This window comes from Syngnathus scovelli, chromosome 3, assembly GCF_024217435.2.
Source record: "Syngnathus scovelli strain Florida chromosome 3, RoL_Ssco_1.2, whole genome shotgun sequence".
NCBI lineage: Eukaryota > Metazoa > Chordata > Actinopteri > Syngnathiformes > Syngnathidae > Syngnathus > Syngnathus scovelli.
The window spans coordinates 24,927,468-24,947,184 of NC_090849.1; the positions used below are offsets into that span (position 1 = coordinate 24,927,468).

At 48.8% G+C, this 19,717-nt stretch overlaps 1 protein-coding gene across 11 annotated transcripts; it reads right to left on the reverse strand.

Moving 5' to 3' along the window:
- Window positions 1–2,722: 2,722 nt before the first annotated feature.
- LOC125994312 (transducin-like enhancer protein 4) lies at window positions 2,723–17,786 on the reverse strand. 11 transcript variants are annotated; one of them, XM_049763587.1, is made up of 20 exons: window positions 17,299–17,786; window positions 16,829–16,914; window positions 15,233–15,296; window positions 15,100–15,144; window positions 10,586–10,648; window positions 9,626–9,700; window positions 9,353–9,554; window positions 8,989–9,005; window positions 6,961–7,083; window positions 6,804–6,857; window positions 6,576–6,728; window positions 6,333–6,468; window positions 5,943–6,118; window positions 5,794–5,870; window positions 5,469–5,718; window positions 5,144–5,391; window positions 4,798–4,945; window positions 4,560–4,710; window positions 4,354–4,430; window positions 2,723–4,269 (listed from the first exon to the last, which is right to left on the reverse strand). In XM_049763587.1, the coding sequence occupies exons 1-20, from the start codon at window positions 17,341–17,343 to the stop codon at window positions 4,162–4,164; spliced, it is 2,298 nt and encodes a 765-aa protein (XP_049619544.1). In that variant the 5' UTR covers window positions 17,344–17,786; the 3' UTR covers window positions 2,723–4,161. The 11 variants fall into 11 exon arrangements, with proteins under 11 accessions (XP_049619544.1, XP_049619543.1, XP_049619542.1 ...); XM_049763586.1 differs by having other exon boundaries at window positions 8,989–9,008; XM_049763585.1 differs by having other exon boundaries at window positions 6,333–6,465; window positions 9,353–9,551; window positions 16,829–16,926.
- Window positions 17,787–19,717: the final 1,931 nt, after the last annotated feature.

Here is a 19,717-nt window from a genome sequence, read left to right on the forward strand (position 1 = left end):
TTGGGGATTCAAACAAAAGGAGCCCATTTTTGAGGTAAGGGCAACACTTAAACACGCGTGCTGTTTCTCATTTAGAAATGTGAGCTAAAGAGGTTTTTAAATGGAAATCAGCGTCGGCTTAAAAGCTGCAAAAAGCATCCTTTGTGACCCCGGCGCCGTGATGAGAGGCAGCGTCCATTTGTCAGAGTGGCGCTGAAGAGCCTTCCAAACGAGAGCTTTTAGTTCACGTCATTTCTCTTCCAACGCTCGGCCGGCGCACCCGTGACCTCCACTCCAACGGCCTGCTCCTGTTTTCTTAGGAAAGGCACGCTCCTCCACTCTCGCCCGTCCGGCTCGTTCTACTTTGCCGTGACCTCTGACCGCTTCCTCGCCAACCGCGGCGGTGGAGTGACAGAATGGATGTAGAGGCATGAAAAGCTGCCAGCTGGAGAACAGAGATGGAGAGTGCTTCACACAATAGACCGGGGAAGGGGGAGACACATGAAATGAATGCTTTGGAAATGTTTAACAAATGACAATGTGAAACTCCCAGCTGGATGAAAAAAATTCCATCTTTTTTGCTATGAAGCTTTTTGGAAGACTCACATTCAACTTAAGTCCATTAATGGCCACACTACTGAAATACTACAATTCACAAAACAGGACTATCGCGGAGCCTCAAAATTCTAAATGATCATTCCATGAACCATCATTGTGCGATATGTGAATGAAGACACACTGCAAAAGAAACATAAAAGTAACACAAAAGTAATGCCGTTTTGTTACAAAATCATCATGGTCATACAGTGGCCATCATTGTATCTTTATCAAACACTTTTGCTTTTACACAAATTAAAGATGGGCGAGTACGGACGTGAGGTATCGATATCGGGTTGATACCGGCCTTTATTTAAGTATCGGGCCTTTGCGGAGGATGCGATACCATCCACCGATACTTGGGGCAAAAATTGGCGCCGTACTGTGACGACTCATCATCTGCGTTAGAAATAAATATTTGGTGTTATTCCATCCATCTATTTTCTATACCGCTTGTCCCCACGGGGTCGCTGGAGCCTATCCCAGCAGTCATCGGGCAGTAGGCAGGGGACACCCTGAACCGGTTGCCAGCCAATCGCAGGGCACACAGCGACCAACAACCAGGTTTAAATGACTGCGTAAAAAAAAGGTTTGTCCTCACAAAGTGGCGAAAACCAGAAAGCACAGACACGCATGTATAAAGGAGCCCCCCAACCCCCCCAAAGCCTTTCCCTCCATCCACTTTTATAAAGCGATAATGACGCTCGTTTGCCGACTGAAAGAAGTCATTACCGGCTGACATGGCTTTAAATGAACGATATCAAAGTGCTACTGAGTGCTCGGCCCCCTCCTGCCCACTCACGGGCACAACCTCGTTAAGGGGCGGCATCGACATGAATTAATCATCGGCCAGCCTTGTAACAGAGTACTAAATGGCTCTCATCATTTTTTTTTAGTAAGAAATGTCACAAACAGTCGTCTCTTTTTAAACTTGCGATCAAATTCACACCATTTGCTTGAATTCGTCCAAGTCCAATTAGAACCAAATTAGCATGTTGACGCAAGATATGCTGTTTCCAAGGTAACAGTGTACGGAGGCGGATCCTTCTGCTCCACACTACAAAAGATAGATAAACCAAATAGACAGACATACAATACGGATATTTAGCGGCAATTTCAGGTATGTGCAACGGTGCAGCATTTCTGCAAATAAATTGCTGGCTAAGGATTTGTGTGTGTGTGTGTGTGTGTGTGTGGCATCGAGACGTGAATTATTGGTGTCAAAAATGGGAATTCGTGCCCCCTTGTAGAGACATCGTTGGCGTTGTGTTTATGCAGAGTAGAGATGAACGCTAATGCAACTTCTTTATTCAGCAACTTTTTATTGTTCTCTCCACTTGTGTCTCACATAGCAGTACAATGCCCCTGGCGCACCACAGCGCCCCTAACTGTCAACATTATGTGAGACACGAGTGGAGAGAAAAATAAACAAGTTGCATTAGCGTTCATCTCTACTCCGTATTAGCACAACAGTTGGCGTAGTCAAGGATTTGGCTGATAAATTCTTGTTTGTTGTATTTTCCTTATTCCTTGACATTAATTGCAGCTTGCGATGTTCTGTACTTTTTGAGGCCAAATACAAATTCCATTTATTTTACAATTGAACCACTATTCCGTACAGTGAGTCAGAAGCAGTGTTTTTTTACACAGCGCCATCTGCTGCACGTTTCATTTACAACAGTTTGACCATCTTCGACTAGTGAGTCCATCTTCTGTTTGTTTAATCCTCCTCCTATTTTTGTCTGCAAAGTGATCAATTTGCCGCCTGTAAGAGCTTCTAATATAACACACCAAAGTGGGGTGGCTCGTTCGGCATGACGGCCGCACCTTTCGGGCTGCGCTGAAGGGCCTGCTGCTAACAGGAGGATCATTCACTGTAATGGTGGCATCATCATCATCATCATCATCCTCCACAACCCTCACTTGAATGATCCACTTCAAACAACGAGTGGAGTATTTCAACACCAGGATTAAAAAAAAAAAGGAAATAAAAGTAGCTTTTTTTGGACGCAGCTCTATCGGTGGCGAGGCAGTGCAAGTTCCCAATAGTTTTATCCAAAATGTCGTTTTCACTTTGGTCTATTTAGGTATTTCTACTTTAACTTATGGTTGATAAAACAATGAACACATCTAACAACCCAAAAAATCCACACAATAATTTAATAAAATCAACTACAGACTAGATTTAAAAAAAGAAACGAAACAAAGACCATTCATACAGAAGAAACACAGCAGGACGTTTCTTTTCAAACTGAAATAATGACATGTTTACAGTTCAGTACAGGCCATCCTAACTTCTTCCGAGCTGAATGTTTCATGCACCACCCACCAGTGGACGTAATAGTTCGGTAGCCGCTTGAGTTAGCTCCATCACTTTGCGGTAACGGGAACATTTTGGTTGTTGTTTCTTTATAAAACAAATGAAGGGGAAGTTACAGAGATTATCTTTACAGTAGAAAAAAAGAAGTGCAAAAACAACTGAGAACCAAAATGCATGATTGAAGCAATAACGAGATGATAGCGGATTGTTGTAACATAAAGGCAGCGAGCGAATGAGTCCTGTACATTCTGGCATCAAGCATCTTCACCACACTTGAGCGCAGATTTGCCTGCACTAGAACTGAGAAATGCTGTCATATGCACAAGTGTGATCCATCATACGATTCATAATAATTCATTGTTCATCTTATTTGACTCATTTCCAATGTCTACATTTATACTTTGTGATGGAAATGATTTACTACTACTAACAATAATAATAATAATAAAACAGCTGGACTTTTACATTTATCCCGAAAAATATGTAACAGTTGTGTTTGGCTGTTTACTTTTATTCACGTTACTTGACATATTTGCTGGAGTTGATATTTTATCATGGTAAATTGATTGACTCGCTTGGCGTGGCTTATTTTGGTAAACTCGTTTTCAACTAAACGTGCAGTCACATTGTGCATTTCTTGACCAAAAAACGATCATCGAGCATCAGTCGAGCCCACATGTCCATTAGGGATCGCGCGATAGGCTGTGAGAAAACTCCAATGTGAAAAGTAGAAACGTGGCATACGGAATAGCGTGGTGTGTTTTATGTACATCTGTGGTTTAAGGGAACAAAGCAGGGCAAAAATTCTCATTTGACAATAAATGATGCCACAAAGCATCAGTTGGAGAAAGTATCTGCAGTTGGAAGGAGGAGTGGAAAGGCACCGTGTGCGGGAGACAAGAGCAACGCAGACGTCTTTCAAGCAGCCACACACACACGCGCGCACACGCACACACACACACGCACACGGGATGGAAATAAGTACGTCGTGTAAGTCAACAATAAACAAGCTGGTGTTGGTGCCGCAAACAGAAAGAAACAAGGAGTAAAGGGATATGATCTGGATAACGCTTTCACAACATCCAGGGTTTGCTCAGTGCGCATGGACATTACATTCATTCATTTAAAGAATCTCTGTGCTTCGTTCAACTTCCGAAAAGCCTTCCAAAGTCCCGGGAACAACGAAAAGCTCTATTTTACACATTACATATGGTACACGGGACGGGGTTGGGCCTCATCCAACGCTGCGGTGCCCTCGGCCCACCCTAGTATATGACCTCATAGACAGTGGCCTTCTTGTCTCCGGAGCCGGTCACAATGTACTTGTCATCTACGGAGATGTCGCAGCTCAGCACTGAAGACGACTCCTTGGACTGTCGGACGGGAAGGAAACAGTCTGTCAAAGTCTTGCGTGTCTCCAAAGTCCAGAATCACACGTAGTACGTTCTCCAGCTTACCTGAAATATGCTGGCACCGTACGGGGTCCTCCAGGCGTTGAGCAAATTGTCCTTTCCCGTGCTGACGAACCACTTTCCTGCAAGCGACAGCACGGCGAATGAGCCCGTCGCCCATCTTGCGAATGAGCCCGTCGCCGATCTCGCTCGACCTCGGCGGTGGCGGCCGGCCGGCCGGCCGGGCAGCCGGGTGGCCGGCGTCGACTCACCGCAGTGCGCAAATCGGAGCGAGAGCACGCAGCTTTCGTGGAGGTGGAGCTGATACTTGTCAGGTTTGGAGACGTGCAGGACCTCCACGTTGCTGTTCTCCATTCCCACCGCCAGCCACTCGCCGGTCGGACAGTATCCCAGCGAGAAGATCTGCGAGCAGAGCGGTTGGGATTCCCTCAATTGAAATCTCATCTAAATTTGAAAATTCTTTCAAATCTCATTTGGCCATGACTCGACCTGCGAGGTGAAGTCGTGCTGCTGCAGCTGGCGGCCTTCTCGGAGATCCCAGGAGCGGACGGTGTTATCCAGGCCTCCCGTCCAAAGCTTGGTGCCATCGTTGGAGATATCGATGCAGCTCGCTCCATCAGTGTGGCCCTGGAACTGTCTGCGGTGTACACAATTTGTCTCGTTTCCTTTGTCTCAATGGTAGGTTGCGTTGCGTTGCGTTCTGGTTTGACATCCAAGTCTGGTGATTGTAATGACTCGACTGACTATTTTGCGACTGATATAAACATGGGAAGCGTGTGAAAACAACCTGTATTGGCAAAAAAGAGAACTTTGAGCAAGACCTTTGGGAGCCTACCGAACCAGAGTCTGGTTGTGAAGGTCCCAGACGGCGATGTTTCCGTCGGAGCAGCACGAAAAGCAGACTTTGGAGTCGGGGCTGATAGCCAAGGCGTAGCAGGCGGGGGCCGATGACGTTAATTCCGCCTTGATCCGCGGAGTCGGTGCGGCCAAGTCCCATATTGACAAAGTGCTCGCCTCACCTCCCACAATGAGCGTGCGTCCGTCGGGGAGCAGTCGACAGGAGCGGATGTAGTTGTCCCTGTTCTGAAGGCACAGACGTCCAATTGGAACCTGGCACGTGGGATAGCAGCGCCGGCGGCGGCGGCGGCGACGTGACTCACGAGGCAGTCCAGCTGCGACACGGAGGTCTTGTTGCCAGGGTGACTGATGTCCCACACCTTGACGCAGCCCTTGCCGCCGGTGTAAACGTGGCGGGTTGGGTTGCTGATGGTGACGGCGCACACCACCTCCCCGTGGTTGAGCGTGTTGATCTGTCGCGCGTGACGCGGGATGGCCGGGCCGATCAGAGCGTCCGGGGGGAAAGGGACCGGTTGCATTTGCCCGTCGGCGCTCACGTGAAACGAGTAGGCTCTGGAAGCAAAGACGAGCGACGCTAGAGACACCAACTCGCTCGCGTGCGTCAATCGATCGGGAAATGAGACTTACGGTTTGCCACCGGGAATGCCTGAAAGGTTCGGAGGAAGGCCGGGGACACGTATGTGATGGTGAGGGTCGAATCCCACCTATGGAAAATGTGAAATGAAAAGCAAAAGACGGAGCGCTCCGCTTGTTTTTGCACCAGGCGCTTTGCGTACCACTTGCGTGCGTCCGTAAGCGGCCACGGCCGCCGCGGCCACAGTGCTCATGCTATGCAGGCCGGTGTAGGGGGCACCCGCTCCGCTCAGCTCGCCGTTCATCCCCAGGTGAGGGACCATTCCGAAGGGGCCGGGGTACGAGCACGGCACCGCCAGCGGCGTGCGCAGGCCAGGAGCTGCGACCAGACACATTTCGTCCATCAGCTTGATGGGAAAAGCAACAAAGGGGCAAATAGCTGCTAAGCCAACGGTCAACTAACGTTCGACGACTACGACAGGGCAAATTGTGAGGATGATGTTTTGGCATCTGAATGGACGGCAATCTCGATCTGACGCATTTGGGATCTTTACAAAACGGTTGGGCCCGGCTCCAAATCACGCAAGACTTACGGAGCGCCTCGACTCCTGCCGGCTTACTGGGCTGAGCTGCCCTCAGGCTGGCGGTGGTGCCGCTGGGAGTGGGCGCGTCGCAGCGGGATGTGGGTGTGCTGGACTTGGAAACGGGTGTTGTGGATTTTTCATTCTTCTCCAGAAGACAAGGCGAGTGTTATTTCCAGTGACACGTACAACACTACTAAAATGACACCGCTGAGTTTTCATCTGTGAAGGACCCCACCGAGAGAAACGACTCACCAAATGAATCTCTTTGGATTTGGACGAAGGGGTGCTGCTAGAGGAGGCCACAGAAGAGGGACTCAGGGGGGCATCTTTCTTCAGCGGGCGACTCTTGTCCAATCCGTTCTCCCGAGGAGAGTGGGCGGGGCTTCCTCTGGGAGAAGCCGGATCCTACACGGTACGGTGGTTGTTTTGGAAAGCTGTTTCATTTTGTCCACGGAGACGCCCGGCCAACCATCGTCCTACCTCATTGGACACGTCCACCACCAAGTTGTCGTCGCTCTTCTCACCGTCGCTCTCCTGGAAGATTTTCACAGAGAATGAAATTCAGAAACTTCCTATGTTGGGTAAAAATGACTCCATGGAATTTGATGTTCCCCTCAACTGCGGAGCAAAAACCTACATAGCGCGTGGAGCTCAACTCTTTATCGTCCGTCTTCTGCTTCTTGCTGTCGGCGGAGTAATCGCCGGAACCTCGGTGCTTCTCTCCAGTCCGAAAACTGGCGGACGGAGACACAGATGAGCTCTGGAAGAAATAACAACTTCACCGTGAAAAGTGACCACACAATGACATTTCCATCACAATAACTGCCTTTGGCAATCATTGGCAGACGCTTCTTTTTCAGCAATATAAATGAAGAACGAAAAAGTGGATCATACACGCTTCACTACGAAACTAAACACCCCCCATTTTGTACAGTTGTGATGGTCGAGACCGGAGGATGCGGTTGTTTGTTTGTTTGTTTGTTAGCGTGTTTCCCATTTTTATGCTGGAGGGTGCATCAACGTTAATTGCACACTTCTCTCGCTCATCACTAACGATCGCTCGGACCTTCTCGATTGCCGTCTCGCGGGGAAGCGCGGCTCGCCCGCAGCCGACCAGTAGAGAGAAAGAAAATAAAGCAGGACCTTTAACTCGACCTTTCCACTAACTCACGCTCGTAACCTTTCCGCTGCCCTTTGCCGTGATGCAGGTGTTGATGACAAGGATCCTGCGAGGGAGGAGCAAGCTTTGCCGCATGAGCACATACGGAATGCGCTGCTACATTTGAGTGCGCCGCAAATTGATTCGAATTTGGGTTCAGAAGGTCTTTCAAAGCATTTTTAAAAATCATTTTCAACATATCCGACCGAGTCAGGGCAACAAAATATCCGTGCGCTTTCATTCATTTGAGGGCGTGCGATTGCCGTTTGGTAGGTGCTGCTGTTTTGGCTAGCAATTCACTCTTTGGTGTGTTTATAAAACGGATTGTTGGTTGCTGCGTGTTATTGGTTTGACATCACGCTAAAAGTAAGTCCGCTTTTTCTACCTGAGAGTAAAAAAACGAAGGAAAATCGGCCACTATCTGGGGCGAGGAATTTCAAGTTGGTTGTGTGCCCTCCCTCCCTCCCGCAATGGCGCAAACACCCCTTTCTACCTACGTATGTCCATCTAGGAAAATACCAAACGTGAGAAAAGTTAGACTTGCACTGGGCGCAAAAATAGGGCCCCTGAAGTTTCCAAAACACCTCACGGCAACAATTCTGAACGGCCAACATGTAGTGCAATGTGCCGTTCACACCCACGCCAGTGTTATCAGTGTACGAGGTGCGAACACCAAGGACATTAAGCCACAGAGGCTCATGCATTTCACACACACTGTACCCAGTGGACTGTTGCCAAGGCAACTGGAGACCGCTGACAAGGGGCTTATTGGTTTCATGAAGTGACTGTTGGCCGCCACGTCAAAGAGCATCTCTAAATGTGCGCGTGTGTGTGTTTGTGCGTGCGTTCGTTCGTTCGCTCTCCCACAGGGCACTAATGAAAGGCATTCATCATTTCAGTCCTCCTATTTTTGCTACCGATTCCAGAAGACCACACGCACATATACGTGCACGCACATTCGTACATTACTAATCGTTTCTATCACAGTGCCTAAAGCTGTGAGTCTGTGTGGAGGAGGATAGACTACATGGGGGGGGGGGCAGGAGATAACATATTAAGCATTCCTCCAGTCTCTACCAGCTCCCAAACATCAGTGAACGCGCAAGCCTCTAAGTGTACATGTGTGTGTGTGTTTGACAGTTGCGCGCAGGCGGCTGGAATAAAGGAATGCTAATCTGCTCATTGAGTATTCAACAAACCAAACGTTTGCCATGGGAAAAGGCTGAGCTTAAGGGACTAATTACTACAAGCTGTAACGTTAGTCTGTGGCGCTTTTTTGTCTCCATTTGCACATCTCTGAATCTTCAAACACAGCCAGGGCCGAAATGGTTTTAAACCGGAGTAGAGGCACATTAGATCCTCATCAAAATTGCCATTGATACTTTTTCAAGGGGACATCTACGTATATTAAAAAAAAAAAAATCACATTCCATGACTTGTACACAAATTCGACCCAAAGTCAGTTTGTCAACACAGAGAAGATGCTCAGATGCGCGGAGGACTCACCTTCACAGAATCTCTCTCTGCTGAGGTAGACGGTGGGAAAAAGAGAAAGAAAAGATTCAGAATGAAAGTCATCCCATCAACCTGATGTGCAACGCGCAGATAAATACGATCCATTGGCTGGACTTGTGAGACGGACTCGACGCTTTAAAGATGACTGATTATCTGATGCAACACAAGGTAACGCTACATCGTAATTAGCCACGCGGCTTTGAGCGAACGCCGGCTGCAGCGTTCAAATTGAACAGGTACCATGGCGGAAGAGTTTAACAAAGGAGAATGGTTTTTTTGGCCGATGATTGAACTCCCCTTCCCGTCATCTGGCATTCCAAACCAATATGAAGACGGAGAGGAGGATTTAGCGCACCTCTCGGGTGTTCTTCGGCGCCATCCTGGTGTTTCCTCTCGTCTTTGAGGGGCAGCTGATGGCCGAGTGCCGAGGTGAGCGCCAACAGTCCGGCGGTACCGGCGCCGTGGGGCAGCGGGGGGTGAAGGCCCGCCGGGTGCGGCGTGAGCGGGACGGGGATGGCGTGGCCGTGCGAGAGGTGCTGTGCCTGGAGTTGCTGCTGCTGAGGGATGGGGAACGTCGTGTGAGCTTTTCTATCATATCAAAGATGGAATTATCTTCAGGTTCACTCACTCCAATGATGGCGTTGAGTTCCGCCATGGTGACCTGCTTGGCCCGCTCCACCGCTTGAACCACCTGCTGCTGATGCTGAGACAAGACAAGATGGGGGGGGGGGGGACATATCAGCTCCATCCGGATGCCAACCATTCACACTGGTGAGAATTTTAGACAACTCCATTCATGCGCTAGGAAGACGATTGGTGCCCTCCTGGGACTCTGTCACATTACAATTTCCAATTGTAGAACCTTGGAGGATTTCTTTTGGCGGAATATGAATGAATGAATGAATGCATGACCTTGACAACAACAAAGTCTGGAGGTCTACCATATTGAAATGAAACTAAAAGATCACCACAGAAAAGAGATTGAAAATTAGTCAACACAATGTAACGCTCGGAAAAAGGACAAAAAGATGCTTCTTAAACACCTTCCACCGCCGCGTTAACGTGATTGCGTTACGTTTCACATGAACCACCGCCAAGTGTAGCAGTGAATCCAAACAAAACGGGGGGGAAAAAAAAAAAAAAAAAAAGCCTCTTTCCTCTCGCTGCCTCCGTCCTCGGCGGGCCTCGGGGCCGTGCAGCAAACAGCAGCGGCGGCGGCGGCGCTGTCTAATGCCATTATTTCTAATCCACTTTAAAGCCTCCTAATCCAGGGCTAATCTGGAGGAGAGTTGTGGAGTACACACTCGCGCTTTACTGCTCTTCCCACCCCTTGGCACAAACGCACGCGAGCAGTTGCGAGTCTTTATCTGCTAAACACACACACACACACACACACGCACACACAAGCATTCCATAGCAAAGGTATTACTATGAAAATACTCTTCCCTTGCATATGTTAGTGGGCGACATTTAATAGGTTCAAGTATCCCGAGCAAATAAAGCGCCGGATAATCTGTCGGTGTGCACGTGTGCAATGTGTGTCCATGCCTCTCGCCTCTTCCATAACTAACAGTGACAGCCATTTTACCTCTTGAGAAAGGAAGGGCACGACTTGGGCGCAGATTGCATTCAGCCGTTTGACAATCTCCGCCTGGAAGACAAAGAGGTGGGTACATATAAAGGTAACGGTCACAATCTCCACCTGGAAGACAAAGAAGTGGGCACGGAACCGTAGACGCCAGCAAATACGTCCTGCCGTCTCGCCAATTCCGAGAGGTAAATAGCGACATAAACTCTCATCAAAGTCAGTCTGGCAAGTTGATGTGATGTTAGAATGTGATTTATGCTGTGCTGTTGAATTAGTGATGGCAAAATGGCTTCTTGAAGAAGAAAAAAACGTGCGCTACACAAAGAAAGAAACACTTGTCAGTCAGCCACTTGTTAATTACGCTTGAGAGAATGAATTCAATTCATAGTCTTAAAGTCTTCTGGGTGGCGCTTCGACAGTCTATCTTTTTTTAAATGTGGTCTTCCCAACACAGATAAGAAGTATGTGAGAAATACCTGACTTTTAAGTGGGCAGCGATGGAAGTGTTAAATCTAACCTTAAAGCACTCAATTCATGTCTGTGACCTTGACAGAGGTGAAGTCGCAGTTGAAGTTGGTATCAGCACTAACACAAGCCGCCAGAGGCCATGAGAGTGGACACACACACACACACACACGCACACGCACACGCACACACACACACACACACACACATTGACGTGAACGCACCTCCCCGAGCTACTCTGTATTCATCAGATGTTTTTACTGAACCCAAGGGTTGGCTTTTAAAGATTATAAAGCACACGCACCCCCGCAAGGTGTTTTTTTTAAAACAGGAAATTGCCTGATCCACCTTCCCAAAGGAAGTGCTAGAAGTGCAATTTAAACCCGGCGAGCATGCAAACAAGAAAAGAGGCCGGAGACGGCAAGCCGCACGCGTCAATTTCTACCAATGGCGACGTACGCCGACATATCAATCTAGAAACAATTTCCTTTTGCTACGCTGCACACTGGGAGAGGCAATAACATCATTTGGTGGAAATTGCAGACGATACGACGGCAAATCTCTTTACCATATGGATCAAACTTTAAGAGTTGTTTAACAGAGGTTGCTCCACCAAAATTTCAGATCAATTTAGTCGATGACAGCAGAATTGCTGTGCCGATGCTCATTTTCTCACAAGCTCTGATTTGAAGGGAAGACTACTTTGGTAGGACCTGACCGATTCATTTCTTTTGATGAGGCTCGAATATTTGGAAATGCTGGTGTAATCGAGTAGTATTGCGTTTTGACCCTTGGGGACAGACGCTGCAGGTTAATCTACCGTAGGTAGCCTCTGGGGAATAACAACATGGCGGCGGCTCACTGTCATCCACTTATCGCAGTGGATGTCGCTTGAAAGCATCACCCCCACCCCCCCAAAACTGCTCACATCCCATAAATGAAACCAGGCAGCCGCCCAGGAGTCAGATTGGGTCAGAGAGAAGATCAAATGTCCATCTCCCTTGTGGAGCTCACATCAGCGCTGCTTTTCACCACCAGCTAATACAACGAATGGAGCCGCCATTCCCTTGGACGGACTGTCTGCATGTGTAGCCAGGCAGGGAAACGGAACAAAGGCTACCACACAGAATGTCAAAAAGCGTTGATATGACATGATCAATGCTCACTTTGTTTCCGTTTTGAAATGTCATCTCTATGACACGCGGTCGCCGGCCGGCCGGAGTTAACCGGGAGTCGTTTTCATCGGTGAAATGCTAAAAGCTGCGAGTCTCGTATGTTCAGTTGGAGAAGAGGAAGCAAGAAATTCTGAAATCCTCACAAAATCTAGATGACCACAGATTAGAGCACTGGTGTCAAACTCAAGGCCTGGGTGGCCAGATACGGCCCAGCACATCATTATATGTGGCGGACAAATTGTACAACAAATTCATGTGTGATGACTAACATTTGTTTTGGAGCTTATACTGTATACAATATGAGGCGTTCATAGACTTTTGGGGGGTTGACTGTCATAATGGCCCTCCAAAGGAAACTATGACTACAATGTTTGACACCCCTGGATTAGAGGACCGCCCAACTGGGGCATATGTTTTGCCCATGCCAAAGATTAAACATAGGATTTTTGTAGACAGGTGCCCTGCTCGTCTAGATTCAAAAATTGGACTCGCTTGGGATTCACAAATGGATCATGACTCATTCAGATCAGGGAAAGTAAACTCGTTTGGAGCATTTGCTTCAACTGCCCGCTAAGCTTAGCTCACCTGTCTGCACTCTTCCGGCAGCAAATTTATTCCAGGTAATTTCGAGTCCTTTTAATTTTCGATCCGAATCTATCTCCGATAGTGACACTGAATGCTAAAATAACGTTAAATCGTTGGAGTGAATCGAATGCGTCCCCCCCCCCCGCCCATCTGCCGCAGTAAATGAGTTGTCAGGCCCGCTTGAGATCGCTGCCATTTCTCACCATCACGCCGTCTTATTACTTCCGCCTCTCGCCACCATCTCCTCCCCTCCGTCTCGACCCGTCCATCGCTTGCTTTATTTCCCTTTCAGTCACACTAATTTGCAATTGATTAGCTGTCCTCTTGTAGCTCGGTCGCCGGATCCGAAGCCCTGGCGGCGGCCCCCCCCCCCCCGATCCCCCATCCCCCTGCCCTCCCCTTCGCAGCTCGCTCCTCGGCAGCCCGAGCTCAGTCCACAAGTCAATTTCTCTTTAACGAGTGTTGGTACATTTCGCTCCCCGGGCGACGCGGTCCTTCTGTGTAAATAAAACAGAGAGCCGAGGCGAAAATCAATGGGCCTATTACCCTCGGAAAATGCTAAACAAGCAATATCAGAGATTCACTTGGTGGGAGGGAGCATCTGCCATAAAGGGATTTGAGCGCCGCCGGCCGAGACTCAATCTCCACATCCGTTCAGCAGCCATTGGTGGCGAGTTAAGTAGAATCTTCAGCTAGCTTGTTCTGATGACTCTTATTTACCTCGCTACATTAGGGGGAAAAAAAATAAATAAATGAATCAACTCCAACTTTGTCTTTACGACACCACTTTGACTCTAACGAGGTAAAGTCAACCGAGTTGATCGAGATCTTGGGATTGTACGATCGGGCCTAAACACGAGGTCAATCAAAGCACTGACAATTTACAACGGCCGTTCCGCCACCTCTGCGAGGGAGTCGAATCGTCACATCGACTGGCAAAGCCGAACGTTTGCACAGAGCCTCGCTTGTGCGGGAGTGCGCGCACAAACGCCCGGCTAAAATCGTTTGCTTCTACAAGAGACACACAAATGCAGATGGAAGCGATTCGCCCTCGGCGGCGGAAATCATTGGACTGCCCACCCGGGGAAAACACGCTTGCGTGCGCGTCTCCATCTCGGCTTTCGGAGAGAGCCGCGTGCGCTTGACGGGCCTCAAAAAGCGGCCGACGGTGGGATTTATACGGACACCGCACGTTACACGGCACGGCTCTGATGTGTGACTTGACGTGTGCAACATTGCCTCGGGGACTTCTTGTACATGAACGCTCTGTTTTTTTTTTGCACACATGCAAGACAACACGACATGACACAAGGAACCACGCACGCGCACACAAAACTGAATCAATAACCGCAATGTGCACACACGCACATATACAGTAAACACACCAAGTCAACACGTAGCTTATACAAACGGACTGCTACACACAAGCGGGCAAACACACGATGCATGGCGAAGCATTTTTCAAATCCTTTCAGTCTTGGACACACACACAGATGGACGGCGGCTTGTGTGTGCAGGTGAAAGGCGCGCTTTGCCGCGGCTCATTTCACCTTGCAGCTGATGAGCGCTTAACAGATGTTTATGCTAATGACACTAGCTTGCCCTTTGGAAACAACAACAAAAATGTGGTTGCAAAAGCTTATTTAAAGGCACAATCGCATCCATTTTTGTTTGAAATTCCTTCCAAATGATGGTCATTTTTTTGGGGCAACAGCTTATTTTAACGAGCAGAATAATAATAAGGGTTACCGGAGGAGTTATGACCAACTACAGTTGCTTTCAAACTTCTCAAACAAGTACCAAAAGGAAAAAAACGACTTTGCTATCCGTAATGAGCAACATTAAAATTCAGTAAGTAAATGGTTATTGCAAATGAGTTTAGTGTATTCAAACTAAAATCCACATCTCTGCCAGTGTTGCCATTTTTTAACAATTCTACAACATTCCTCTCAAATGATCGGCGAGCAACTTTTTGGACCGACGTTGGGGGCTACCTGGTGCCCCACGTTAGTGACCCCTGAGTAGCTCCAGGCCAGAACTTACACTGACACGATGGACGACCAGTTTGCGTACTGCCCATCAAGGGCTCATTTGTTTACTAATAAGAAAAAAGAGACAAGATTTGTCCCAACTTGAATTATGAGCGTGTTGAGAAAAAACGGTCATGTTATTTGATTAAACCCTGACTCGACTTAATGCTCACTACAATTATAAAATATTTGTGCAAAGTCATTCTTCAGTGAATTCCAGCAGTCACGGCGCGTTTTGTTTGCGTCACAGCTCGCCTACCTGTTTGTGCATCTCGATGTTGAGTCCATATGACATTTCGTAGTACTGAAAAACAAAGATCAGAGCGAAGCAAAAGAAAGGTGGTTTTCCTTTTTGCATCAAAACACACAGCAACTCAAGGTGCGAAACTCACCATGACATAGTGTCTCTGCATCTCCGTTTTCTCACTTGCCAGTTTCTCACACTCCATTTTCAGGCTGCGGTGGAGGAGGGGGGGGGGGGGGGGGGGGGAAAATCAGTGTCACATAAACACATTGTGCAGACAATTGCGTTTTCTGACAAAAACAAGGCAAGGGTGTAAAAGCAGAAGCTGAGCGCGACCACATCCTGCTACTTTAATGTGGCATTTCAGAACTCACCGGCTTCCCCTGCAGACACTTACTCAGCACGTACATTTCGGTAATTAATGGATCAATAGACGACCGCGCAAACCTGGACGTGAGGCCCGAACTGCACCATCGGCAAAAAAAAAACAAAACACCGCATAACGAGGGTCCATATCACAAGTGTGGTTACACTCGCGCTTAACCCTTTCCTCATTCCCGTCCGTCTATTACAGGAAACTGTCCACTTAGCGCGGTGACTCTAGTGTGAGTGTTTTATGGCATGATGGGGAGACCGGACCTCGTCAGCGCAGGTAAAGTGAGGCTGCTGACGCACCACTAAGCAACTGCGAGTGCATTTGTGGCTTTTCTGGAATACACTGAGGAAGGAGCAGCAGGGAGACATCTTGCTTGCACCTTCAGATGCTGATTTGGGAGACACAAGGCCACTTTGTTTTTCCGCTTGAATTTGGTTGCTTTACAATTCCTTTATCTCCTTGTTAAGAAGAAGATGGCCATGGATTGAAACGCTGAAGTAACCGTTTGTGGATTTTTTCAAAATGAAACTCATCAAAGAGATTCTTGTTCCTTTCGATGCACTTTTCAACCTTGTGCCTTTGTCTATAAAAAAAACCCAACGTTTCCTGTGCTAGTTCTCCTTTGTCTTTTTCCTCTCCTGCGGAGTAGCATGGCGCCGCTCGCTGCGGCCTTTTAAGAAAGCCGCTGGCCAACACTCGCCAGGTGACCGACCGGACAATTATTGCAGGGGCGGCCGGAGGTGGGTGATTATTATGCATTGCTATGTGGTGCTTGTGATTCTGCCCCGAGCAATACATTTCACACTTCATCATGTCGGCTAAAAAGTATTTCACACCTCTTGCACTCGCAGGGGCGGACGTGCGTACGGAGGTTGATGGGCTTTACCTGTGGTTAGCGTATAATCGGTGAAACCGGGGCAAACGTGGGTTCGCCAGGATGGGCGGCCAGAAACTCTTTTCTGTTTTGTATCAATGCGCATTTCATTTCAAAAAAGTCCAATTGGGTCGGGCAAAGCTTCGCAAACTGGGGTCCCCAGCACTCAGAAGACTTACAATGTACACGGAGTAAGTTTCAGTCTCGCAGACAGGTAGTATTTTGCGCTTCGTCAAAACACGTTAAATAGCAAAACTGGGAATAACGGATGTTTTCATTTTTCTGATCATTGAGCGGCTGGCTGGCTTTGCTGGCCTTTAGAATGTGCGGCAAGGTAACCGGGTGATTTGTCTTGATACGTATGTGCTATCCAATTGGTTGGCGACCAGCTCAGGGTGGACTCCATCCATCCACCCAGCTAGGCTAAGCTAAGCTAAACTAAACTAAGCTCCAGCTCACCTGTGACTGAAAATCCATGGATGCGTTTCTCTCACCTGTGATACTGGGCCTGGAGGAACTGGAACTCCTCCTTGATCCGGTCGCAGGATTCGGACACGGTGAACTTGAACGGCTGCCCCGGCTGGTGTGGGACCTCAAACCAAAGCGAACGAACCATGAAAGAAGAAGAGAGGGCAAACTGAGACAACTGAGGTTCCACTGTCATGACCACAATGGGCTTCTGTCACTGGCTGCCTTTAGGCTTCCTTCACTTAGCCTCCTTCATCTTGTCTCTCTTTAGCCACGCGCGCGCACGCGCACACAGGCACACACACACACGCGCGCACACACACACACACCGACACGAGAGAGACGCGCGCAAGTCTTTGAATGAGCGCAATTGTCCGTGCGAGCGCGCAATGGCACGGAAACTCGATCCAAAGTGATTACGCATCAGGCGCGCGACTCTTAATACAGTATAACCTTGTTGTTGACAACACGGCTGCTGCTGGTGCTTTGTACTTACCGGATGCCGCGCCGGAGGGTACATCTTGCTCAAGTCTCGAATCATTAAAAAGGCATCGAGAAGTTCCTTCTCGGCGAAAACGAAAAAGAAAAGAGTCAAGCGTGGCTCGCTCCCGCGCGTCAAAGGTCAGTCAGTCGGGCAGGCAGGCAGTCAGTCAGTCAGTTAGAAGGCGGCCAGCCGAGTGAGAACATCCTCGGACCTTTGGCCGGTCGCCATTCTCGCAGTCAAATGGTAAAACAAAAAGTCTCACACCGTGTGATAGATAGTCAGGTGCGTAAGAGAATATATCCCCACGTAGTCGCCTATGTTGTAGAATTTCCTCTTAGTGGTGCTTTTCCGCCATGTCGTGACCCCACTTGTCCTCCCGCTGTGGTGGTGGCAACCGCTTCATTTGCCACTTTTCTCTCCCCGGTTGACGTGCACATCTCAGCAGCGACGACCACTTCAGCGAGCGACACTGACTGCTCGCTCGCTCGCTCCCTCCCTCCCTCGGCCCCTACCCCACCCCACCCCAGCCCAGCCCAGCCCACCTCGCCGGACCACATTGTAAAAGCAGCCAGTGAAAAACGAGCGCAATTACGCATTCGCGACTTGGACGTCGCGTCGGGACGTGTAGTTTAATCCACGCCGGTCTGCGTGCGCGTGAGCCCCGTAAGAAACTACAACTTCCTGGTTTGCTTCTCTCGCGGGGGCTGGAGGGGAGGTGCCCATTAACGGTGACCAATGGCGAGGGGGGAAGAGGCCACCTCGCGCGAGAGCTGCCTGCCAATCATCCCGCTGTTGTCCAATCACCACTTGCTCGGCGCGAGACCTGGAGCTGGCACCCCACGTGGGGCTCCACCGCTCTGTCTGGTGTTAAATGACACAGGTTTGTAACGAGCTGTAGATTTATGTGTGTTTTATCACGGACTCCCAGGCGAACATGCGCTCCTGTTTGTTTCTGCCGTTTATTTATGAAGACATTAAAGTACAGTCTGCCGTGATTTCCACCTTTTTGCATTTTACCGCCCCGCAATGAAATTGTCACCGAGCTTTACAGGTACGCCATTCTGCTTGTATTGTTCCTGAATAATTAACGCTAGTAGGTGTCCTGATGGGAGCACGATCAGAATGATATCACCAGTGCACAAGTGCTCCATATACTGTACAAGCAATCAAAGGACCCTAAAATGGTTCCAAATGACTGTATAACTTCATACTTTACATTGTCACAATAAATATTTTCCTCACTTTGCGCCAAAGGCTCAATGCGGGGAGGGGGGGTTACAGTCAGAGCCCCCCTCAAGAAAATCATTGTGCACCAACATCAGCCATTCTCAATGTGTTTGACAGTTATGATCTTAAGGTGCGAGTATACTTTTGCTTGGTCATCCAAAGAGAATGAGGGCAAATGGAGGTAAGCAAAGCAGGGTTCCGCCCACCATTTTCACATTCCTCTCTGCGTCATAAGACTACTCCCGTTCCCAATTCTGAGGTATTTCAATAGGGCCTGATATTCTCAAACAGGGGCCATCGAGTGCCGATATGTGGCCTGCTCTTCAAAACAATCAACTACACTTGGACAGCACGTCTTCATCTGTCTCCTCATCCTTTCTTTCTGTTACTTCACACAGACACCAGGCTGTGCACCCAAACACACACACACGCACGCACACACACTGTCCAAATACACATCTCTTTCCAGCACACATCCAAACTAATATCTCAGGTAAGCACAGGGCCTAAAGTGACCCGCTGTCGTGGCGCGTGAATCCACTAAGGCTCAGAAAAGGTAATATCGTGCCCCCCCGCCCGCCCCCTCCATCCTCTCTAGCGGTCGAACCGTGATGTGGGCGAGCAGGGGAGTTGCTGAAGTGAGCGAGGCGGCGGGGGGGGTGTTAGGTGAGGAGGAATAAACAGATTTATTTGCCTGCGCCCGTCTCTGATTATTTTGCCCCTGCCTTTTGTTCCAGACCTTATGAAACCCAAATGTCAAGTGAGGCGAGGGCCTCATATCGAGCCCTGTCAATCACGGCTCTCTGCGCGCCTGAAACCCCGACGCCGGATTATTGGCTTCAACACGAGGGCTGCCTATGCCGCCGGCCTCCGACGATTTGACAGACCGGGTGGGTTTTTCTTTTTTTCTTGGGGGGGTCTAAAGAGGAACTTCATTTGGCAGCTGATGCACAGGAGATTGCTCCGGAGAAGGTTTTTGAGATGGGTAGCAAGCTGGATATGAGTGACACTGTGTATGTGTGGTGGTAAGAAGGAAGCGAGTGCGGTGTGTGCGTGTGTGTGTCGGTCAGAGACTAACACTAGGCCTTTGTCAGGCTATGACTGCTTCTCATCACAAGTCGTCCCAAAAGGATGAACATACGTAAGGTGAGCCATACATAGCATAGCCGATTAGCCGTCGTTAGACGGCTAAACTGACAACCCG

What these genes read in the sequence shown, in the direction of transcription:
- LOC125994312 (XM_049763576.1), bottom strand. Translation starts at nt 16,998, where the DNA reads ATGACAGTGGAACCTCAGTTGTCTCAGTTTGCCCTCTCTTCTTCTTTC. An exon ending in CTCCAGGCCCAGTATCACAG is followed by an intron (nt 15,297 to 16,828) that starts GTGAGAGAAACG and finishes CCTCCACCGCAG; the next exon opens with CCTGAAAATGGAGTGTGAGA. An exon ending in TGTCGCAGCTGGACTGCCTC is followed by an intron (nt 5,392 to 5,468) that starts GTGAGTCACGTC and finishes CTGTGCCTTCAG; the next exon opens with AACAGGGACAACTACATCCG.